Genomic DNA, 21,027 nt, shown 5'->3' on the forward strand with positions numbered 1-21,027 from the left:
GATACGCAACACAACCCAACATCAGCTGAGATGTCTTAGAAGTGAGGCTTGAGTTTATGTCATTCTTCTGTCAGTCCTTCCAGTAGCAAGTATTAATTTTGATATTTACCTGAATACTGTGAGGTGTGGATCAAGACACTTTCAAAGACATTTGAAGTTCACAAACCTTTGTAAATATTGCATGAAGGAGTAAGTCTGGACTGCAGGTTTGAAAATTCCATACCTGTAGGAACTGCAGAGGCTGTGAACATCTGAGGTTGCATCAGAATTTCAGGTCTAGGAATATTTCAGGTCTCAAAATGTCACTAAACTCTGGGAATGTTTATATTTCCACCTGCAGTGTGTGGTTACCTGAGCTCTAATTGGGTAAAGGTAGCAGCAGAGCTGTCACGCTGAACACGCCCGGGATAGAGGCTTGCTGAGTGTTCAGTCAGCTTCTGCGACAGCCTTTGCAGTCTGCAGGGTGAATATCGCAGGTGGCTGAACTTTACAACTACCTCGCCGTGCGTCTGACAGCGCGGGACGTGCCATGCACACGGATCCGGGCCGGGGCTGCGATGAGACGGCCTCTGCGGGCAGTGGGTGCGCTGATACACGAGTGAGTTGTCTCTCCCCGAGCGGGCAGGCCGGGGTTGCGGTGCTGCAGGTGCGCTGCCTGCACCGCTGTCTGCAGCGCAGGTTTGCGGCCTTTTGGCACGGCCGGCGGCGGGAGCCAGCGCCCATCCCCGTCCTGCGGCCGTTCCGCTGCCTTGGGCACCGCGGCGGAGCGCCCGAGGGAACCGGCCCTGCGCTGCCCGGGCAGGGAGCAGGGGACGGGGGATGGCGGCGGGGTCACCGTGCCTGGGGCCAGGCCCTGGCTGGGGACGGGCAGGGGCGCGGCGGCGAGCGCCGCTCCCCAGCCCTGCTCGGGGCACGGCGGCGGCTCCCGCACGGCTCCGCTGCGGCCGCCCGGCCCCGGGCTGGGCACGACCGTCGGCCGGGGACGCGTGTCCGCCCGTCCCCGGCGACAGCCGGGCAGGGGGAGGCGGCGGGGCGGGTTCTGCCCGCGGGGCAGGAGCGGGGCAGGGCAGCGTTCCGCGGCGAGGTGAGTCCCCGCCTGCCCGAGGGGCGGGGGTCGGGGCAGCCCTCCTCGCCGGGGCTGCGGGCGGAGGCGGCGGCGGCCCCCGGCAGCTCCTCCCCCGCCCGAGTTAGAACCGGTTCGTGCCGGCCGCGGCCCGCCCGCCCGCCGCGATGCGGGGCTGCCCCGCTCCCCGGGGGCGGCTCCGGGCCCCCGCCCCACGGGCCGCCCGCCCGCCCGCAGGTAACGGGGCCGGGACCGCGCTTCGGGCGGGGGGCGCGGGGCGGGGCGGGCGGACGGAGCCCCCGCAAGGGCCGCTGCCCCCGGCCCGGCCCGGCCCGGCCCCGCTCTGCGGCCGGAGCTGCCCCGGGGGCTGGGGTTGGGGGCGGCAGGTCCGGGCCGGGGCCCCGGGGGCGGCTCTGCGCGGTCTCCTGGGAGCGGCTTTGGGAAAGGGAACGGGAGCGGATCACGGCGCCGACCCGGGGCGAACGCATCCCTTGCGGTGCCCATCGACGAGCACCCCTCGGTGTTGGCTCCCGGCGCGTCCTGTTGCCACCCGGTGGGCTCTGGGCGGTGTGCGATACCGGCACCTGCTGCGGGCACATGGCAGCGAGCGCCCGTCGCCATCGGTGCGTGGCACAACCTCCGCGTGTGCCCATTGCGGCCGCCCCGAGCGGCGCGCCGCGGCTCGGCCGTGTGCGGCGGTGTCGGGACGGCGAGGGCGACCTTCAGTCACCTCCCGCTGCGCGTCACTGCGCGGATCAGCGCTTCCCGTGGAAACCGGCCTGGAGCTGGAAGGCGTCAATGTGTAACGCGGGGCTGGGGGCTGGCCCACGGGGGCGTGGGGAGAGGCCAGGCGAGCCGGGGTCTATAAGAGGCCATCCATCCCCACGGAGCCCCCCACGGGCCAAGGGGCACGCACGGACTGAGGGAACAGATGCTGGAGCGAGCCCTCGCAGGTTGTGATGCGTAAGGCGGCACGCATCGTGCTCTCGTTTTACGGAGATCTCTGGTAAATCATGTTGGCTGGTGGTTTGTAGCAGCGTCGGCTCACATCTGCCTGCATGGATGCGTGCTAGTGACGGACAGGCACTAAAGTTGTGCTTTCAGGGGGGTTTCCATCCGCTCTGGAGCATTGAGGCTCTGGAAACAGGTAGGACTGGTTCTGCTGAGTTGACAGATTTGTACAGAGCTGACTGGTTTATGTGCTGCCCCACTGATGCTTCTTAATGTAAACTAATTTTGCACAATGGAAAAACATTATGTTGTTAAGTTTTATTCTGGTGTTTTGTTTTGATTTGAATTTCACACTTCTGTCATCCATAAGAAATAGAAGGAAACATTGATATTGACGGCTTTCTTGCTTAACTGACAAAAGGGCAAGTAGAAAAATGTAAGAAATAAGCGGACCTGAATATTGAGAGCTAGAAGGGAAATATATATATACGCACATATATATTCAGTGTCACACAAGAGCTACTGTGGTCAGAACATCAGTTAAAGTCTGATGTCGTGGAAGTACAGATGCATCTTCCAGTGAATTTAATACAACGCCTGTGCTGTTGCGTCAGTACACATGCAGGTGTTTGGAAATAATGAGCATGTTAAAAGCAACCATAGTGCACCAATCTCATGCTCTAGGTGTTACTTGCAAGCTAAGGGTAGCAGGAAATTCAGATGATAGTTGCAAGAACTTGCCTGACAATAACCAGAAATTCACAAGAAGTCTGATTCAGCTTAAAATGAGGGATGTTACTTTTCTGGCTAGTACCGTCTTGATTTGTAGCAGTGCCTTGCAAAACTTGACGAGCCCAGTGTTAATCACGCAGTGTGTCTGCTGACATCAGCTTTCTATGCAGCCCTGTGCTGCTCGCAGAAAGCAACACACTTACCCGGGCTCTGGCTGCACAAAGAACAAACTGGAAACAATCACATTGCTACTGTCTTTCTCAAGAGTCCCTCTTGCCACAGATTAATACAAGTTGCTGTGCTGAGGGCTAATGTTTCAGTGGTACTCATGTTCTTTTTTTGTGCTCATCTGTCATCTTTAAGCCAAATTCTAAGATTTATAGGAAGGGAGTTCAGTGTTGTGATAATGGTGCTCGGAGCAAAGCAAATAGTTGCAGCCAGACACTTCTCTCTTTCCACATTGAAACTGTTGTTCAGTTTGTTCTCTAGGGTTTCTTTTTGTTGTGGTTGGTAAAGGCTTTCATCAAACAGCTCTCTTCCTCTGATTCTTATTCACAGTGAGTACAACTCACTGAAAAGCTTTTTCTCACCAAATTTCAAGTTACTATTCAATTCTTTATGCTTCATGTCTCTTTTTCAGTATTTTTATTTAATTTGGTTTCCTGGAGTCTGAAACAATATCCCTAGGCTTAGTGAACAGAAAGGTTTGTGAAACTGTTCCCACCTGAATCCTAAACAGTTGTTTATCTGTTACCAGGATCACACAAGTCTTCCTGGTTGGTTCTGAGAAAAAAAACCCAAAACTATTGACTCCCCTCACTCCCTTCTCTGTGGGCTTCTGCTTCTTCATTTCTGGTGTCCACATTTGTCTTTTACAGCTTGTGTCCTCCTTCTACACAGACAGAAAATAGTAAAAGGCACTTTGGATCTCCCCCAAGTCGATGCACAGATTTGATGTCCATGAAAGTGAAGGTTTAATTCTCACTGTCAGTTCTTTTCCCTGCTACTAAGCTATTACAGTACAACTTGCCCCTTTTGGAGGAGCATTAAATAATGTTCCAATAGGAAGCTGATTGATATCCATGATCCCAGCAGTGGCTTGGTTGTCCAGGACATCTTTAACTATCATAGCAGAAGGCTCTGGGGAACAGGCTCCTTGTGCAGGTCTGGCAGCTCCCTGCTCTCTGTGGCCTTGAGCCTTCAGGGGAGTTAGAAAATACCTCAGTTTAGGTATCGGTCACACAGCAGTATGAGGTGAAGGAATAACCTGCAAAAACAGGAGGGGAAGGAAAGAGAGGAGAAGGGAAGGGAAAGCTAGGTCATTAAAACCCAACTCTGTGATTTTATAGATCTGTTATTCCTCTGAGGATTATTCTGGGGAAAATTATGGTGTTTTTTTACTTTTTGCTTGACAGTTGTGGACTGTAAATGGCTTGGAACATTCAGAGAATAGAGACTGTTGCTACCTAAAGTTTTGTTATTTAGCTAAAAGATGGAAAAGAGATCTGAGATACAAAATAGGAGTTGTCAGTATGTAGAAGGTCAGTACTTCTACTGCTGTAAATTTGGTACAGTTGGTTAAGTTCAATTATACTCTGCAGCATTGCAACAGGTGACAAACTAACCCAGAGGTTTTTAGTCTTTCTATTAGAAGAGACTGCATGACCTAAGACTGCAAAAAGTTTTTTCCTCTCCTGCCTAGTCCTTGTTCCCTTCCCATGAAATGTTTAGAATAGCAGAACTGAACTCAAGAGTTGTCTTTGTGCTAAATTTTAGGGCACCAATATAATGGAAATCAAATGTGTTTGTTTTCTAAAGTTTATTTTTAAACAAATATGAGTTGGGGCTATTCACTGTCTACCTCCATTATTGTAGAGTTTTTCTGAAAACTTCCTTGCTTTGTCTCATTGTCTTTTAAAGCTACTACCTTATTTCCACTATTTTTTCCTCTAGGCAGAGACAAAACAAGCCAAGTGAAAATGACTTAATTCATGGACAGATGCATAGGTCAGCTCTTGGGGACTGCATTCAAATAACTCAAATATTTCATGTAGAAATACAGGGATCCTTTTTTGTGTAAAAGGTATTGTTACAGGAAAGTTCCTATGACTTCCATCTATCCCAGCTGCCACCCTTGCATCTCACAGGATCAGGCATTGGAGTGAGTCAGAGCTTACATTTATAAGCTGAAACAAATAATTTTGTAACATTTGTAACTGGGAATGTTGTATCTTCAAGGACAGTCAGTATATTAAAATTGTAAATCACTCCCAAAGGACCCAGGATGTATTTTACATTAGTAGGCAATGTTTTTGTTATTTGAGGGCTCAAGACTGCTGTCAGATGTTAATTAATTGCAGGAGATCAGTACTTCTCCACTGAGATAACTTGTTTGCTTCTGAAGTTCCTCTGAGATGATTTTAAAAAGAAGAAATTTCATGTGAAGCCACCATTTTTTCAGAGTTGTGTTAAATGTTGCAGTGATATGTTGGCTCAAAACTTGCTTTGCTCTTTTTCTGCAGGTGGTTGTCACATGAAGGTACATTTATAGGAAGCTGACAGATTTTTGCCATCATCTGTGAGTATCTACCCTCAAAGTAGTATTTAAGTGCATTTGTAAACTAGAACTAGCCTTTTTCATGTCCCTATACAATTCCTCAAAATTTTATACTATAGTGTTTTTGTAAATTTTCCATGCAAATTTTTAAAAACTGCCCAAGAAAAGGGTGTGAGGGTCTCAAATGGGAATTCTGTATTGTCTGCTTGTTTTCCTCATTGCTTTCATACAGCAGTAATTTTTTCCCCATTTCCTCTGGGTTCCTAAGTCAAAAAGGCAGTGCAATGCATTTCTTTTTCTGCTTTGCCTCTTGGGAGTCTCCCAGAGCAGAGCTGTTACTGCAGCAGTCTTAATGCTTAAGCTGCAGTGTGGAGATGGTCCTTGAGAATATTTCATTAAGAAAACAGGGTAAGATCTTACCTCTTTCTATCTTCCAGGGTGAAGGAAATGAAACTATTGAGAATCACGTATCTGGTTAGTGGCAGAGCCAGGAGCAGAGCATGTGTTTTGTATTCATCACTTGGGCAGATTGCTCCCTGTAGAGAGGGAGGGCAGGCTGGCTGTGTGCACAGGGAGACTCCAGAGCAACGTAGCTTGGAAAACCTCTAAATTTGCTGGATTTTAAAAGTATTGATCCCTACATTCACACACTAGTCTTGAGATGTGAGGGTGGTGGGTTATTTAAAGCCATAGATACACAGGTGATGGATTGTGCCATGCACAGGAGCCAGGTGGTATTTCTGGAGTCCAGGCAGTGATTGCCAGTTTGGGGAAGGCTGATGTGTGCCAACTGCACAGAGGGCAGACACTCTAACAGGTTATAGCAGATTTTTGTATGCATGTTTGCTGCTGTCATGTCTTGGCATATGAGCCACACCTGCACACAGCCTTAGAGCTTGCTTCACTAATATATTCAAAGTGATTTTTGGATGCAGCCCTCTACACATAGCTTTGTTGACAAAGCAGAGTACTTAACTGTTAATGCTAAATGTCAGTCTTCCTCCTGATCTGCCCCTCTTAGAGTGCACTATCTGGTGGCAAACACCTTAGCAACTGGGAAGATACTGTGCTTTTTGCTATTTTGATCCTTCTTTGAGGTCCATGGTTTTAACAGCAGGTGACAATGGGGCTCTTTTAATGTGAAGGTTTCACAGGGCTTATTTGGAGCTCAACAAATGAAATGTTTTTCTCTCATACAATGCTTGTGTATGTACAACTTGCTATGCTTTAGGTGCTGTCTGTCTGTTAGCCAGCAGAGGAGCAGTTTGGCAGTGCCAGTGTCCACACTGCGAGCTGTGCTGTTCATGCAGGGTGGCTGAGCCAGCCCCTGGCTGAACGTGACTGCTCTGCACAGCTCCCTTGTGCCCACAGCCCCTGGTCAGGCTGTTTCTAACACTCTGTTCTCTTTGGGTTTTGTTTGCACAGGTGCTGCCCCTGCCTCTGCACCCAGCTGCCAAGATGGTATTTCGGAAGCCACCAGATGGTGGCTGGGGCTGGGTGATTGTTGTGGTTTCCTTCTTCACCCAGTTCCTGTGCTATGGATCACCGCTGGCGGTGGGAGTCTTGTATTTAGAGTGGCTGGATGCTTTTGGAGAAGGGAAAGGCAAGACTGCTTGGGTTGGATCACTGGCCAATGGAATTGGATTGCTTGCCAGTAAGTGCAGAAGCAGTATCTGTCTTAAACTGAAACGTTTCCAATTGATGCTTTTGTCTCTGTGTGCTCTTGGAATTGTATCAAAGATAGCTGCAAATGAGGGTGCAGCATTTTTGTTTTAGGTCAGGATGAGTAAGAAGATAACATATTTTCACTCTGCATATAAACCAGAGCACTATCATGATAAATGAGCAATAAAAATATTCCCTTTAGAAAATTCAAAATTATTGTATTTGAATAAAGTAGAAAAGCCACACTCTAAGAAGCTGAAGAGTAATTTTGTTGATGCATTTTTTTTTTTTAATGAGACTTTAAAACTAACATTTACATTATTGTCTTTAAATCAGAGCAAGCTGTTAGTCTGAAATGGTTCAACTGCTTTATGGAAAGAAAGTTAATAAACTAGTTACTAAGTTTTCAGCTCTAGCAGTAAACCTACCAGTGAGGGTGGGTGAGGGCTCCTTTGCATTCTCTATTTGGGAAAAAACTCCCTTTGAAGGCTGGAAAGTTATGGGTAACAGTAGCATTAAGTAAAGCAACTTTACTGGAAGCTTTTCTGTAGTAAGACATTGTCACTTGGAGAGTAACAGAAGAATTTTAGGGAAATAAAACCCCACCTTGAAAATTCCTAGGTTGGTGTTTTAATATCAGGCATGGTATTTACTGGGTTGTATCACTAACTTCTGTTTTTCAAAGATTCACCATGGGAACTATTATCTATTTGCAGAATCTGGAAAAAAATTCTTCTCAGCAGGGCAGCTGCTACAAGCAAAAGCAATAATGTGGTTTAATGGACAAAATGTGGCTCAGAATCCTGAGGAAAGTCTCCTCAGAAGAAAGTTGATGTTCCAATAGCAATACAGACCTGAATAAAGAACAGTGCTTTGTGTGGCCCTGGAACTGATCAAATACTGGTCTCACACCTGTGTTAGGGGTTTTTACCTCCAGGCAGAAGAGAAATGGGCAAAGGCAGGTAGATCACTAAGCACTAGAAGACTATATTCAGTCTCAGGGTGTTATTGGATAAAGGACTGTAGATTGCTCTTCCATCATCCTTTTGTCATTTCCTGTGTTATGGGTATTAACTCCTGCTATTCATCAAGACCTAAACATACTTGAGTGAAAGAGTGAAATGGGAAGAAAATAATGACAAACAAGGTAATCACTGAAGGAAAAACTAGGCAGAAGGAAATTTCAAGAGAACACTCTCTCATAGGAGACCAGAAGTCTCTGGCTTTGTTAAGTCCCCTTTTTCTTATGTCAACACTGTGCTAGTTTCCAGATTTTAGTGCCCTCTGTCTTGCTACTGTGAGCAATTCTCAGCAGCGTGCTTTGTAGCTCTGCTGGTTTTTGGCTGGGCTAGAGTCCATTTTCTTCTCAGTGGCTGTGTTTTGGATATGTGCTGAATACAGGGTTGATAATGTAGAGATGTTTTTGTTACTGGTGAGCAGGGTTAACAGAGACAAGGTCTTTTCTGCTGGTCCTGCTGCCAGGCTGCTGAGGAGGCTGGGGGTGCACAGGGAGTCAGGAGGAGATACACCCAGGACAGGTGACCCCAGCTGACCAAAGGGATGCTCCATGCCGTGGGACATCACACTCAGTAAATAAACTGGGGGCAGAAGGAGGAATGGGGGGATCTTCTGAGAGATGGCATTTGTCTTTCCAAGTCACCATCACATGTGATGGGGCCCTGCTGTCCTGGAGATGGCTGAACACCTGCCCTGCCATGGGAAGCAGTGAATGAATTCCTTGGCTTGTTTTGCCTGCATGCAAAGTGTGCTTTGCTTCCCCTATTAAACTGCCTTTATGTCAGCCCAAGAGTTTTCCACCTTTTACCCTTCTGAGTCTCCCTGTTCCTGCTGGTGGGGGAGTGAGATTGTGGTTGCATGGGCTTGGTTGTGGCTGGGGTTAAACCCTGACAGCAGCAATAATAATGATGAATAATACAAATCAATGATGAATAATACAAATCAAAGGTGCTCTTGTGACTGATTTTGGTATGGAATGATTAATGAAGGTTTGACAAGTTAGGAGGAATGCTGTCTGTCCACGTGAATTTATTCTTTAAGGTTGGCATTCAGAAGCTTAATAATCATTCCTACCTTTTATGCCTTCAAAAGAAAGTACAGGGAGGGTCTTTTAATTACATTGATGTTATCAGAGCTGACTGAAAACAAATTCTGTGTTCCCAGCTTTACCTGAAATGTTTGTCAAGCTGGAATCTAACCCTAATGACAAATCCACTAAATTTCCTCCTTAAAAGTATGCAATCTTACGATACAAGTTGTTTTTAGTTTTCAGCTGATGAATAATGTTATCTTTAAATGGTATGTCTTGAAGTTACCCTTGATTAGTGTGATGGATGTCTAGAGAATGTAATCAAATTACTTATTAATTTTTTTTAAAGCCTGTAACTTGATACAGTCTTTTTGCCAAGACTCCCACACTTTTAATTAAGGTTCTACTGGAGAGCCATTAAGGCTCTTTTGTGAGCTTTCTTCAACTTAACATCACCTTTCTGAAGCTGTAGATGCCAGATTGGAAAAGGAATGACAATTATTGTAGATTAGCAGCCACAGATAGGACATAAATCAGGGTCCATTGTCTTAGGAAGACTTTTCTCATTGATAGCACTGACAATCACATTCACCAGCTTCTGTAACACAGAAAGTTACAGAGACCAGTGTAACTGGTAACAGATACCAGTGACTGCTGTATTAGTACTGAAATTTCACCAAACCCAAGAAGATATATATGGCATCTGGCACAGAAAAAGGTTCTCTGTCTTCTCCCCTTCCTTCTGTTCATGTAGTCTGAAACTTTTTTTTTAAGCAGGTGATGCTGGTGAGCACTTTCACATTTGCTGCATTGGTATCCTTTCTAAAATGTTTACTTCTGACTTATGTGAGAGCTAAACTTAGATTGGAGACACAGAAACCCAGTACAGCACCTTGTTTATTTGGATTCATTTCCTGGGCACCTGGTGTTTGATTTCTGTCCTTCTGCTCGCAGCACAGGCGGTGCTGCTGAGGCACTGTCCAGCCTGGGCTGAACTCTTCACCTCGTCAGCTGCAAGGGGAATGGGGCAGGGACCTGGATGAGCTCCTCCTCACCGGTTGGCTTGGTTTATGACTTTCTGTGATGAAACCTTACAGAGCAGTGCTAGAACACTGAAAGACAAGTATCAGTGTTACTGTAGAAGGCAGAGGTGAGAGCTGCCCTGCAGAATTAGGTGTTACAACATTGGCCAGGCTGTGGCAGATGGGGCACATGGCTTAGGGCTTGTTCCACAGGAAGAAATCAAAAAAGTTTACTAGGTTTCCCTTACTAAAGCAGGCCAGAGGAGGATATTTATACATACTCTTGAACATCATGTGTTTCTTCTTCACCAAATGTTCTTAATTTTGGATTCATTTGAAGCCTGAAATTAAATTTAATCCATGTTCCATTTGTTAAAGCAAAACAAAGACCTTGGCGCCTATAATTGGCACCAAAACTGTTTATAGTAAGAGTTGACTTCACAGTCTTTGACATAGGAGGAGACATCATCAATGTCTCCATTCCTACTTCCCTTCATTAATGGAGAGAGAGCAAAGGGAGGATTCTCTCTTGGAAGGCACGCCTTGATAATTTGATGGGATGTTTCTGCTGATCTGAGGCATTCAGTGCTAGATGCTTAAAAAGCTTAATTTTGTGTTTTCAAGCAACAATTTTGCTACTCTACAACTGCTTTTGTAGCATCTACATATTTTTGAACACAAACCTCACACAGCCATAGCCCCCACTCTGAAGTATGGACACTGTAAATAGCTTGTGCACAGGGGAGAAGGGTGTCCCCAAGATCCCTCTGAAAAGAAGCCCAGTTCATGTAACAGCCTTTTTTAGAAGGGAACTGTCTTTCCAATCAGCTGGGGGTGGGTTTCTGCCTATTGTGAAAAGGTTTTTTCTCTGATCTATATTCACATCCAAAATACAGGCATTTGGAAAAGATCGTATTTATTATAACCAGGTTTTAGAAATGTGCATAAGATGCAAAACATGTTCTTGTATTCTGTCCAGTGGATTTTACATGCAGTCCATGACCATTTTTTCTGCTCTACAGTTTCAACAGGCTCGGACAGATGCCCAGGTAGGGTGGGTCAGATTAATGCAGGTGATAAAAAAGAAGCCTCAGTTGTCCAATATAGTTTGTTTAGCAAAAGGTTTTGTATATGAGGTGAAGGAAGAAGGACTCTTGAGATTAGTGAGTGGAGGGAGGGAGTGTTGTTCTGCAGTTTGGTTTTTTTTTTCACTTTATGTGAAAGCATTGAGGAAAAAAGTGCTAGTTTCTTGATGTCCATAAAACAAAACACCATTGTACTTGTCAGGAGGTCAGCACATTTCTGCAGGTTTAAGTTTCTGCGTTCAGCAGGTCATTTGTTTTTATATCTCAGGAAGGACTCACTGACACATCCTGGTCTCACTGAGGGTAAAGTATTTAATTCAAAATAATCTTAATAAAAATACCAGTGTACAAATGATCCCTCCTAGGTGTTCTTCCTCTTTAGTCCCTCTGTATGAAGATCTCCTGTGAAAATCTATCTTCCTTCTGCTTCCCATTTTGTCTGGGGATCTTGTTGCCTGCTCCCCTGGTAATTGTGTTGCAGTGCTGAGTTTTTCTTTCTAGAGTTAGCTAACATTCCAGTAAACTGTGGTGCTATCTTTTTTTGATTGAGTTTGGTCTAGGTTTAAGATTCATCATTTGGAAAAGAAAAAGCCCTAGGGATTTTATTTGTAAAAGAGGTAAATATTTATCAATGTCATAAAATATTGTGCTAGTTCCAGTGCTAACCCCTGGAGGTGCTGGCAAACTGAACAGAATGCTGGTTTTAAAACTATTTTTCATGCTTTCTTTTGAGGATTGCCACTGGGATTTTTTTATGTTGTTCATAGTATGGTGAGAGTCAGCTAAGGAAAACCCTTATGCTGACAGAAGATCTGTTTCCTGTGTGGCTGTCTGCAGACTCCTGCATTCTTCAGAATGCCCACTTTGAGTAAAATCCACAGCGTAAGTCTCAGTCACACTCTGTGAAAGTTAGATTTTTACTAGAATTTACTGCCTTGAACCCATTGTGCTTCAAATATTTGTAAAGAATAACAAGTTTGTTTACAGTCAACTGCTGTGCATATACCATGGTGATAACAGAAGGTGCTGTGCCTGGTGGGAAAAAAATGCCTGTGCTCTGGGAAACAGAGAAAGGAAAGCAGTGCAAGGAGGCAGGAAAGGACAAAGATGCTGGCTGTCAGGGGATTTTCTTTTGTGACTCATTTTGTAGCAGTGTCATGAGTGTGAAAGTCGTGCCTAGTGTGAATGGGAAGATGGAGCTGTTTCTCTGCTCAACTCAGAGACCTATAATAATTTAATATTTACACTGGCACTCCTTCTTATAAACAGGGCCATTGCTGAGTAGCCAGATGTCTTGCTGTGTGAGATAGCAGATTAATACTGAGCTCACTGGAGCAGGTTCCTCAGTTTTGTGCAGGTTGTTTTCCATGGTAGGGGTAAAAGATCTTTTTGTACTCTTTGTTCTCCTTTGGGATTAGAGTTTGTAAGCAGAGAGTCTGGAAGAACATCTCCTTGGGCCTTGTCAGGGAGGCTTTTGATAATGTTCCAGTGGAGATGTCCTTGTCAGGTTGTGAAGCCACGTCCTTCTGCTCTGTGTCTCTCTTGTTCTGGCTTGGGGTCAGAGGGTCCCATTTCCCCTCAGATGCTCTAGGAGGGGTCAGTGATGTCTGTACCAGCACCACCACCCCAGACTGGACAGAGACCTTCTGAAAGTAGCTGTGTCAAAATATAGAGAGCAGGTGGAAGGGAAATGCTGTTTGTTTTAGCCAGGTAGTAGGTCAGAAATAAAGAATAGAAAGAGTGCAAATTCCTCTGCTTAATTGTGTTATATTAATACTGCCCTCTTTTACTGTAGACTAATTCTTTATATAATACAGAGTCAATCCTTTGTTCATTTTTAAATCCCATGGTTTTAAGAAACATACCAATCTTAATTTGCCCATTCTAGTGATTAATTCTAAGAATCAGCAATGTTCTTAGCTTTTGTTCTCAGCATGTTACTCTGCCCAGGTTATGCTGGCCAGCTTTCATTCCCACAGTGTGCTGACTCTTGAGAAGCAGTAAGTGCTTAGATCTTCCTTTTTCATTGCTTCCAAAATCCAATTAAACATTTCTTTCCTGGAATATTTTCTTGATTCCTCTGTAACTCTGACTCTTTGCCTGGATAAGCCCCAGCTCAGACTCACCCCCCTTTATGTTCCCTGGGCAGAAAGCTCTAATGTAGGGCAAAAGTTCTGGCCTGCCTTGTCTTTGAGGATCATTTCACCTGCTGACGAATCTCTGCTCCTGCCTGCCTGAACTGCTTGTCCCATGGCTGGCAACCACAGGAAAACCTTGCCTGCATTCCCAGCTGCTCTCTCCTGTCTACAAACCTAGGCAAGCACCATCCCCAGGCTCCAACTGTTTACCTCGTATCACCTTTCTGGGCTCACCTCCCATCTGCTGGGAATCTGTTACATGACTCAGGGAGCACTAACCTTGACAAATGGCAGACTCCAAAACTGCTCCTTTTGCAGATTGAATCGACCATGGCGTGTATGTGAGAGGCAGATGTTGTAAGTTGGTTTTGTTTGTTTGTATTAAATAATGGCATTCATCTGTGTATCTAACTTCAAATCTCAAAGTTGCTGAGTTTAGAAATGAGGCTAATACCTAAGTTTGTATATGAAGGTTTGGAACTACAGGGTTTCAGATAAGTTGTCTTTGCAAGCCAAGTCCCTTGTGGTTGATTATTTATGCAGAGCACTAAGCTTGCACACTACTTAAGACTAAAGACTAAAAGGTGTATTCCAGGTCACACAGTTGAGAATAAGTGCTTGTTCTGCAATTTCTATGGGGAGAAAACTGATTGAATAGAGGCAGGGTATGAATTCTGCCTCACTTTGTTCTTGTTTTGAAGGATTAAGAGAACTCAGAACTGAGAAGTATTGGGGAGTGAACTTGAATGTTGTTATGGCTGCTCCCAGTAGGTGACTTTTATTTTCTGTATTTTTACAGGAGGAGCAGAGATAGGTAGTAAAGGGTTCTTTGGTAGGACACCTGACTAGTGGGTATTTAATTATATTTTAAAATCGGGGAAGAGTGTTTGTCCTTTCCTGGTATGCCAGCAGATATTCCCTCTGTGTAAGCACCAGGTGGCATTCTTACTGCAATCATGATCCCAAGTTACTGTTTTTCCATTCCAGATTTATAAATCACATACCAAGATGAATACAGATACTGCATTTCTGAAACACAGTTTTTGTGCTCTGTCAAAAAATACCTGCTTGCTTAAGGCCTGGCTGATGGTCTGCCTTGGTTTTGTGTTTCAAGATAAAGATTCTTATCAAAACTTTTGTACAGCTTAGTTGTGTGGTGACAGTGTTACAGTCCAGTATGTTTTGGATCTCCTTATGTGTAAGGAATGTTTCACTTGCTCTTTCTCTCCCAGCCTGAGGACCCTTTTATGGCCTTGATGTTCAGTTTCTCCTTGAGAAAAAATTTGCAAGTCTGACCTTGAATATTTTTATAACTGACTGCTTCAGAGAACCCTGTGAAAATGAGTGCTCTAAATTTTTATCTAATATAATTATAAATTTAAATAGTTATAATAAGAAACATTTCCACAGAATTATTTTTTTTTAAATAAATTCTTCCTGGTGCCTGGAATGTTTTTCCTGTTTTTTCCCTCTAGGTCCTGTTTGCAGTATATGTGTATCATCTTTTGGAGCAAGACCAGTAGCTATCTTCAGTGGCTTTATGGTGGCTGGGGGCCTCATGATGAGCAGTTTTGCACCTAACATATACTTCCTATATGTTTCATATGGGATAGTTGTTGGTAAGAAACAAGTTCTCTTCATTTTGAGACTTAATCTTCATCATTTTGAGTCTTGGTTTATGAATATGAAATGGGAAACTAATTCACAGGAGGCAGTGGTAGTCTGGGACTTGGTTTATCAAAGAATGCTTTACTTTTGGGCAGAGAGGGATGTTGCACGGGCAGGCTGTTACCATGAAGTAAAAGATAAAAACAATGTAAATGTTCATGAGGGTTTAAAAACAGTTTGTTCTCTGTTGACACAATTATTAGAGATGGAGAAGCTGAGGTTTTACCTAAGGGTTGGAATTGAGCAGGGCTTCTGCTGGCATGAAATGCCAATCTTAAAGGAATAATATCTCTTCTGGAATTTTGTTACATACTCATTCTAATTTGATAAATGAGAGATCATTAGGGAGCAATGCTGTTCTCCACAGAACTGGATTGAACATAAAATGCTGTGCTTGGAGGCATGAAAACACTGCTCTCCTGGCAGGTGGTGACCTGCCCTCTGTGCTGCTGTGGGTGGCTTATCAAATTAACTGTGTCAGGCATTTGGGCACCTCTCTGGCCAGCAGGGCCGGCGTCGTGCTGGCCGGGCACGGTGCCACCGAGGCAGCTCTGCCCAGCTCCGGGGCCAGCCCTGGGCTGGGAGCCCTGCAGCCCTTCCACAGTGCCCAGAACTCGGCTGGGAGCTCTCAAACCCAGCCTGCTCCGCCCAAGCTCAGCAGCAGGGACAGGGAAGGGAGGTGGGACAGTGCTGAGCCAGGGTTAACGGGTACCTCAGAACCCAGGGTACACAGTGGCATCACCTGGGGGATAACAGAGGGGCATTTGCTTCCTAGAGGATGTGAATAGAGCATCTTTTATATCTCTTTTCATCCAGGTCTTGGATGTGGCCTTTTGTACACTGCAACAGTTACCATCACGTGCCAGTATTTTGACAAACACAGAGGCCTTGCACTTGGTCTGATTTCAACAGGTAGGACTTTTAATTGTAATTCTCTCCAGCTTTTCAAATCAGATACTGCCTCCATTACCCTGCAGTAAAAACCAGAAGATTATGTTCTTCTCGGTTACTTAAGAAAGTTACTACTTTCTTAAAACAAAATATCAGTAGCAATGAAGAGGAAAAACTCAGGCTTCAGATAAAATAGTAACTACACCTGCAAGTTTATGCTATGGGCCATCAGTATAGATGAGGAGAGGATATTCTCTGAAGTGAAAGTAGACTCATGTAGCTTGGGCTGTGTGCCATGGATAATGAGGGGAAACATTCCATGGAATACTCTTTTTCCTCTTTGTTCTTACCCAGGATCAGAGGTGAGAAAGAGATTGGAGATGCAGGATATAAATGCTGCATCACCACTACCTCACGCTAGCTGTACCTCTACACTTTTTAGTGGCCTGAGTAGGAATTGTTGCAGATGTCTCTTGTGCCATGCCTTGCTTTCTGTGTGCCATGGAGTGTCTGCTCTGACCTCTTTTCTTGAGTAGCTGTCAGTGAGGAGACACGGGATCAGTATAGTCAGTGGTGTGAGATACTAATACCACATTCACACAAGCTGAGTGAAGAGCAGCTTCTGCAGAAATGTTTCTGGGGATCATTTACAGTGGCTTTGTTTTGGATTCCAGGTAGGTTGCCTTAAAGCCTGATCTTATTGTGCCCTGGTTAATTTTAGTACATGGAAGGCAAAACAAGCATGGATTTTGTAATTGATTATTCCTCTGTTTACCACCAGACAGTCCTCAGCAAATAATTTTAAAGTTTGTCATATAAACTGACTTGAAAATCAATGTTCTGTGTTTGTTAGAGGACATCCACTGGTTAAAATGGATATGTGCTCAATTCAACCAAGAGCCTTTCCTTTAAATGACTGGGATTGCATTAAATGCTTGTGCTCCTAGTAATCCCTCACTCTTCAGTGTTTTCTTCTGAACAGCCACATTTCTCAAATGCATGTTTAGTCCTGCAGAGCTTCATAAATGCTTTTGGAGTAAACTCCTACTAGGCAAACCCTGCTCCTTAAACACCAGGCAGTCAGGGGCTGCTTCTAGGAGGGGTCTTGGAGAACTCCTGGCTCATTTCTGCCTGGGAGGAGGAAGGTGGCAGCAAAGCAAAGAAAGGGGAGAATGTTGGAGTGGGAAATTCTAATTGTGCTAACTCAAAATGGTACCTGAAGGGATACATGTATATGAGTGCAGGTCAGAAGGGTGGCTTAATAGTTCTTTGTTTTTAATCAGATATAGTATTGATCCTACTTGTTTATAAAGTGTCTGCTAGCATTGTTTGTCACAAAGTGTTCAGATATCTTGGGAGGCTTTTTTATGTTGTGGCTACTCAACAAAGAAGGTGTAACTTCAGGAGATTGATGATTTACCAGTTCATTAAACCTGGGAGAGAGGAGCACAAATTAATTACCATTCCTGTAGCACATAGCTGCTGAATTGTGGAATTTTATTAGGGTTGAAGAATGGTTGAAGAAACTTGGTTCTTCAGTTTAAACCAAACTTATTTTTCTTTTATAGGCTCAAGTGTTGGACTCTTTATATATGCAGCACTGCAAAGAGAGCTTATTGAGCTGTATGGACTGGATGGGTGTCTGCTAATAGTTGGTGCCCTGTCTCTAAATATATTAGCATGTGGCAGCCTAATGAGACCTTTGGAATCATCCAGTTCTCCTCCACCAGAGAAAATGTTTGTAGACAAAGTCCCAGATCAATATTTTGTTTACCATGAAAAGGAAAAGACCATTGAAGAAAACATTAGCATCCTTGAAAAGGGCTATATTGATGAAAAATGTGTGAACAATGGGCCTGATTGCAAACAGGATAACATTTTGAATAAGAATGCATTGAGCTCAATAAATGTAAATGAGAAAGACACTTACAAAAAGAAAGTTGTAGAACAGACAAACTTCTGCAAGCAACTCGCCAAAAGGAAGTGGCAGCTCTATTTGACCTACTGGAAGGAGACCATGGTTCTTTTCAAGAACAAAGTGTTTTCAGCTCTCTTTGTTGCCATCTTGCTCTTTGATATTGGTGGATTTCCTCCTTCTCTGCTCATGGAAGATGTAGCAAGAAGTGCAAATATTAGTGAAGATGACTATTATATGCCCCTTATTTCCATTATTGGCATTATGACGACTGTTGGCAAACTTATTTTAGGAATACTGGCAGATTTTAAGTGGGTTAACACTTTATATCTCTATGTAACTACCTTATTAATGACAGGAATGGCCTTGTTTGCAATTCCATTCGCCAAAAGTTACCTTACATTAGCAATGCTTTCTGGGATTTTGGGTTTTCTGACTGGGAACTGGTCGATTTTTCCATATGTAACAACAAAGACTGTGGGGATTGAGAAACTGACTCATGCCTATGGGATATTGATGTTCTTTGCTGGACTTGGGAACAGCCTTGGACCACCAATTGTAGGTAAGGCGTAGATATAAACTGAACATCAGCTTGTCACAACCAGACAAAATGCTTTTGCATTTCTAATAGTAATGGAAAGGTGAAATCAAAATCTGCAACAAAAAATAAAAGCTGTTTGGCTGATTATGTCTGTAATTTGTCTTTGAGGGGAAAACACATTCCTTGTCTAAAGGTCAAACAGTATTTTAGGTTTGGCCTATTAAGTTTTATCTTATTTTGTTGTTTGAGTGTTTTTTAATTATTGTTTTTTTTCTGTGAGTGGTGCTGTGTTACATTTCCCTGATGAGCTTCTCTCTTATCCCACCCTCAGGCTGGTTTTACGACTGGACGCAGGAGTACGACACTGCTTTCTACTTCAGTGGCTCTTGTGTCCTGCTGGGGGGATTTCTCCTGCTGTTGGCAGCACTGCCCTGCTGGAATGCCTGCACCAATCAGAGCTCCAAGCTGCCTCCAAACACTTACTCCTACAAAGTTGCATCTAACGCTTAGGTGACAACTGGAAAACACTTTGCGCCTTTTTATATTATACAGCAAAGTATTTTAGTAATTTTCCACTTATTTATGAAGCCCACAAATCCTCTTTCCACTAGAAAAATTCCATTGTTGCTTGTTGTTCAGTTTCTTTTTCTTCTTCTATTTCTTTTTTTTTTAATGTTATTTTTAAAGACAGTCCTATTTTGTGTACTATGCACCATGTTTTCAGCCTTTGTCTATTGTAATTTCCTTTCTCCCTGTAAAGGGGATGTTCTGTATTATCAGCTGTACTTTTTTTTTAAGCGGGGGGGTGGTATGGAGGGGTGAACACTTTGAAGCAAAAATGAAGGCCTGTTCTTTATAGAAGGCTGGCGTTTCTGCCTCCTTCCATAGGTCTCCAAGTTGCACAATTAGGCTTTACAAAACAAGAATTTGCCTTATTAAAATGTAATACTGTGGCAAGGTGCTTTTAACTTCATGCTTAGATTAACTTTTTTGTCTTTTTAAAGTTTCTTCAATTTATGATTAAGTGCCAATTGTAGGAGGGAGAAGAGGGGGGAAAAAAATCAACCTTGTGTTGCGTAACGGAAGTGAACATTATGATGAAAGTAAAGATTCTTATTACCACTGCGACTAAGAACCATGTTTATAAATACTGCACATTTTGTGAAGCCTCTTTATAAAACTGTTGAACCAAAACCTTTTAAAACCAAGGAATAAATGTGATTGTTGAAACCGTGAAAGAAAATGCTGACTTGGTTGTGCAATCTTTTCATCAGCGTTGGAGAGATGCTCACTGATGCCCACAGGTGAGTGTTTCTAAGCAAGGCACCCAAGTGCTGGTGGTCCTGGGGGCCTCTCTTGTTACACAACCACAGTTCAGTAGATTGAAATTGCTGCAGAAAGCTTAATAGTAGCTTAATAGGTAGACATGAGTAACAAGGGGAAATTGTGGCAGCAATGTCATCTCTGCTGTCCTTTTTTAGAATGGATATATCAAGGAGAAAAGGCAGTAACAGAGAGCAAGAAAAAGCACAGAGGAGGGCTAGCAGAAGAGGTTCAGAGAAAGCTGATGGGGAAAGAGTTGCAACACTTGAACACCAAACAAGTCAGTGAGGGAGAGCCCTTGAAACTCTTGTCTCTCTAGCTGCAGGCTACCCCTGCGTGTGTGTTGGGTGTTGCTGGCAGGGCTGGGGGAACACCGTGTGATGATGAAGCCTTTCCTGAGCCAGGCAGGTGCTCCAGCAAAGGCAGGATGACTCTGCGGGCTCAGCCCTGCCCTATGTGCCCTGTGCAATGGCTCTTGCTTACAGAGCTGCTCTCATGCCAAGGCTCTGTCTGGTTGCTCCTGTGTAGCAGTGACAAATCTATCCATGGGTGGCCTGGCCTGTGCGCTTTGGCTTCTCGCTGCAGGTTTGATATTTTGTGGAGCGTGTTGCAAGGCTTGGGTGAGGTGGAAGCTCCGAGTCCCGAGTTACAGCCTGCAAATGCCTGAGTAGTTCTCAGCAGTGCTGTGGGCTTCAAGTGTCTGATATGGTTCTGGCTCATTAATAATTCTCAAGGTAAAAGGAAGGCATGTAAGGAGCAGGCTGTGTTGTCCAAGTGCTGTGCACAGAGTTACTGTGTTTGCACACCTCATTAAGCAGGAGGGATGCAGCATCTGAGTGGGGCAGACCTACATGCAGGTAATGTTCCCTCGTCTGGTCCAAGGCAGGAAAATCCAGCTTGGCTTCAAACAGTTTTTGCTGACTTTCTGGGATTCACTTATGTTTGTTTATATTAAAGCATGACAAAGATGCAGTTAGTTGCCTCTTTATTTATTTTCCCTTCCATTTGTCAGCTGAGTGTAACTACAGTGTGGGTTTTGTTCCTAGTTTGCTTATTCAGTGCATGTGGAAAGAATATTGAGTATTCTGGATAGCCATAAATGCGTCCCCAGTCCTCAATTGGAGTAATGGGTATCTGATTTGGATTTGCACCCATTTTATGTGCTCTTATGGCAGCTGTAGTCATATTTCACCACATATATATAAAAGTAATACCATGTTTTACACAACGTAAAGAAACTGTGGGGATATCCTGGGTATGATCAGGGCATGTATGCCTTCAGATTCATCTTTTAAAAGCTCACTTCCTGCCAAAAATACATTCTGAGTTCTTTAAATATGAAACTGATGTTAAATTAGTGATCGGTCTGAAAAAACGCAGCTGGAATTAATGCAAATGATTAGGTGGTATGTAGCACACCCTTGCAATG

General features: G+C 44.2%; 1 protein-coding gene across 3 annotated transcripts; it reads left to right on the plus strand.

Moving 5' to 3' along the window:
* Window positions 1-492: 492 nt before the first annotated feature.
* Window positions 493-19,518, plus strand: SLC16A9 (solute carrier family 16 member 9). Of its 3 annotated transcripts, none has more exons than XM_021535171.2 (8): window positions 493-598; window positions 5,269-5,324; window positions 5,741-5,777; window positions 6,729-6,957; window positions 14,736-14,879; window positions 15,745-15,840; window positions 17,388-18,296; window positions 18,607-19,518. In XM_021535171.2, exons 3-8 carry the CDS (start codon window positions 5,751-5,753, stop codon window positions 18,783-18,785), a joined length of 1,584 nt encoding a protein of 527 aa, XP_021390846.1. In that variant the 5' UTR covers window positions 493-598; window positions 5,269-5,324; window positions 5,741-5,750; the 3' UTR covers window positions 18,786-19,518. The 3 variants fall into 3 exon arrangements, with proteins under 3 accessions (XP_021390846.1, XP_077640655.1, XP_021390853.1); XM_077784529.1 differs by lacking the exon at window positions 493-598 and adding an exon at window positions 1,222-1,300; XM_021535178.2 differs by lacking the exons at window positions 493-598; window positions 5,741-5,777 and adding an exon at window positions 1,222-1,300.
* Window positions 19,519-21,027: the final 1,509 nt, after the last annotated feature.

Source organism: Lonchura striata, chromosome 7 (assembly GCF_046129695.1).
Source record: "Lonchura striata isolate bLonStr1 chromosome 7, bLonStr1.mat, whole genome shotgun sequence".
NCBI classification, from domain to species: domain Eukaryota; kingdom Metazoa; phylum Chordata; class Aves; order Passeriformes; family Estrildidae; genus Lonchura; species Lonchura striata.

Excerpts from the sequence above, each read along its gene's own strand:
- SLC16A9 (XM_021535171.2), top strand. The coding sequence starts at position 5,751 with ATGAAACTATTGAGAATCACGTATCTG. Across the intron at positions 6,958-14,735 it reads TGGAATTGGATTGCTTGCCA|GTCCTGTTTGCAGTATATGT; the intron begins GTAAGTGCAGAA and ends TTTTCCCTCTAG. Across the intron at positions 15,841-17,387 it reads ACTTGGTCTGATTTCAACAG|GCTCAAGTGTTGGACTCTTT; the intron begins GTAGGACTTTTA and ends TTTCTTTTATAG.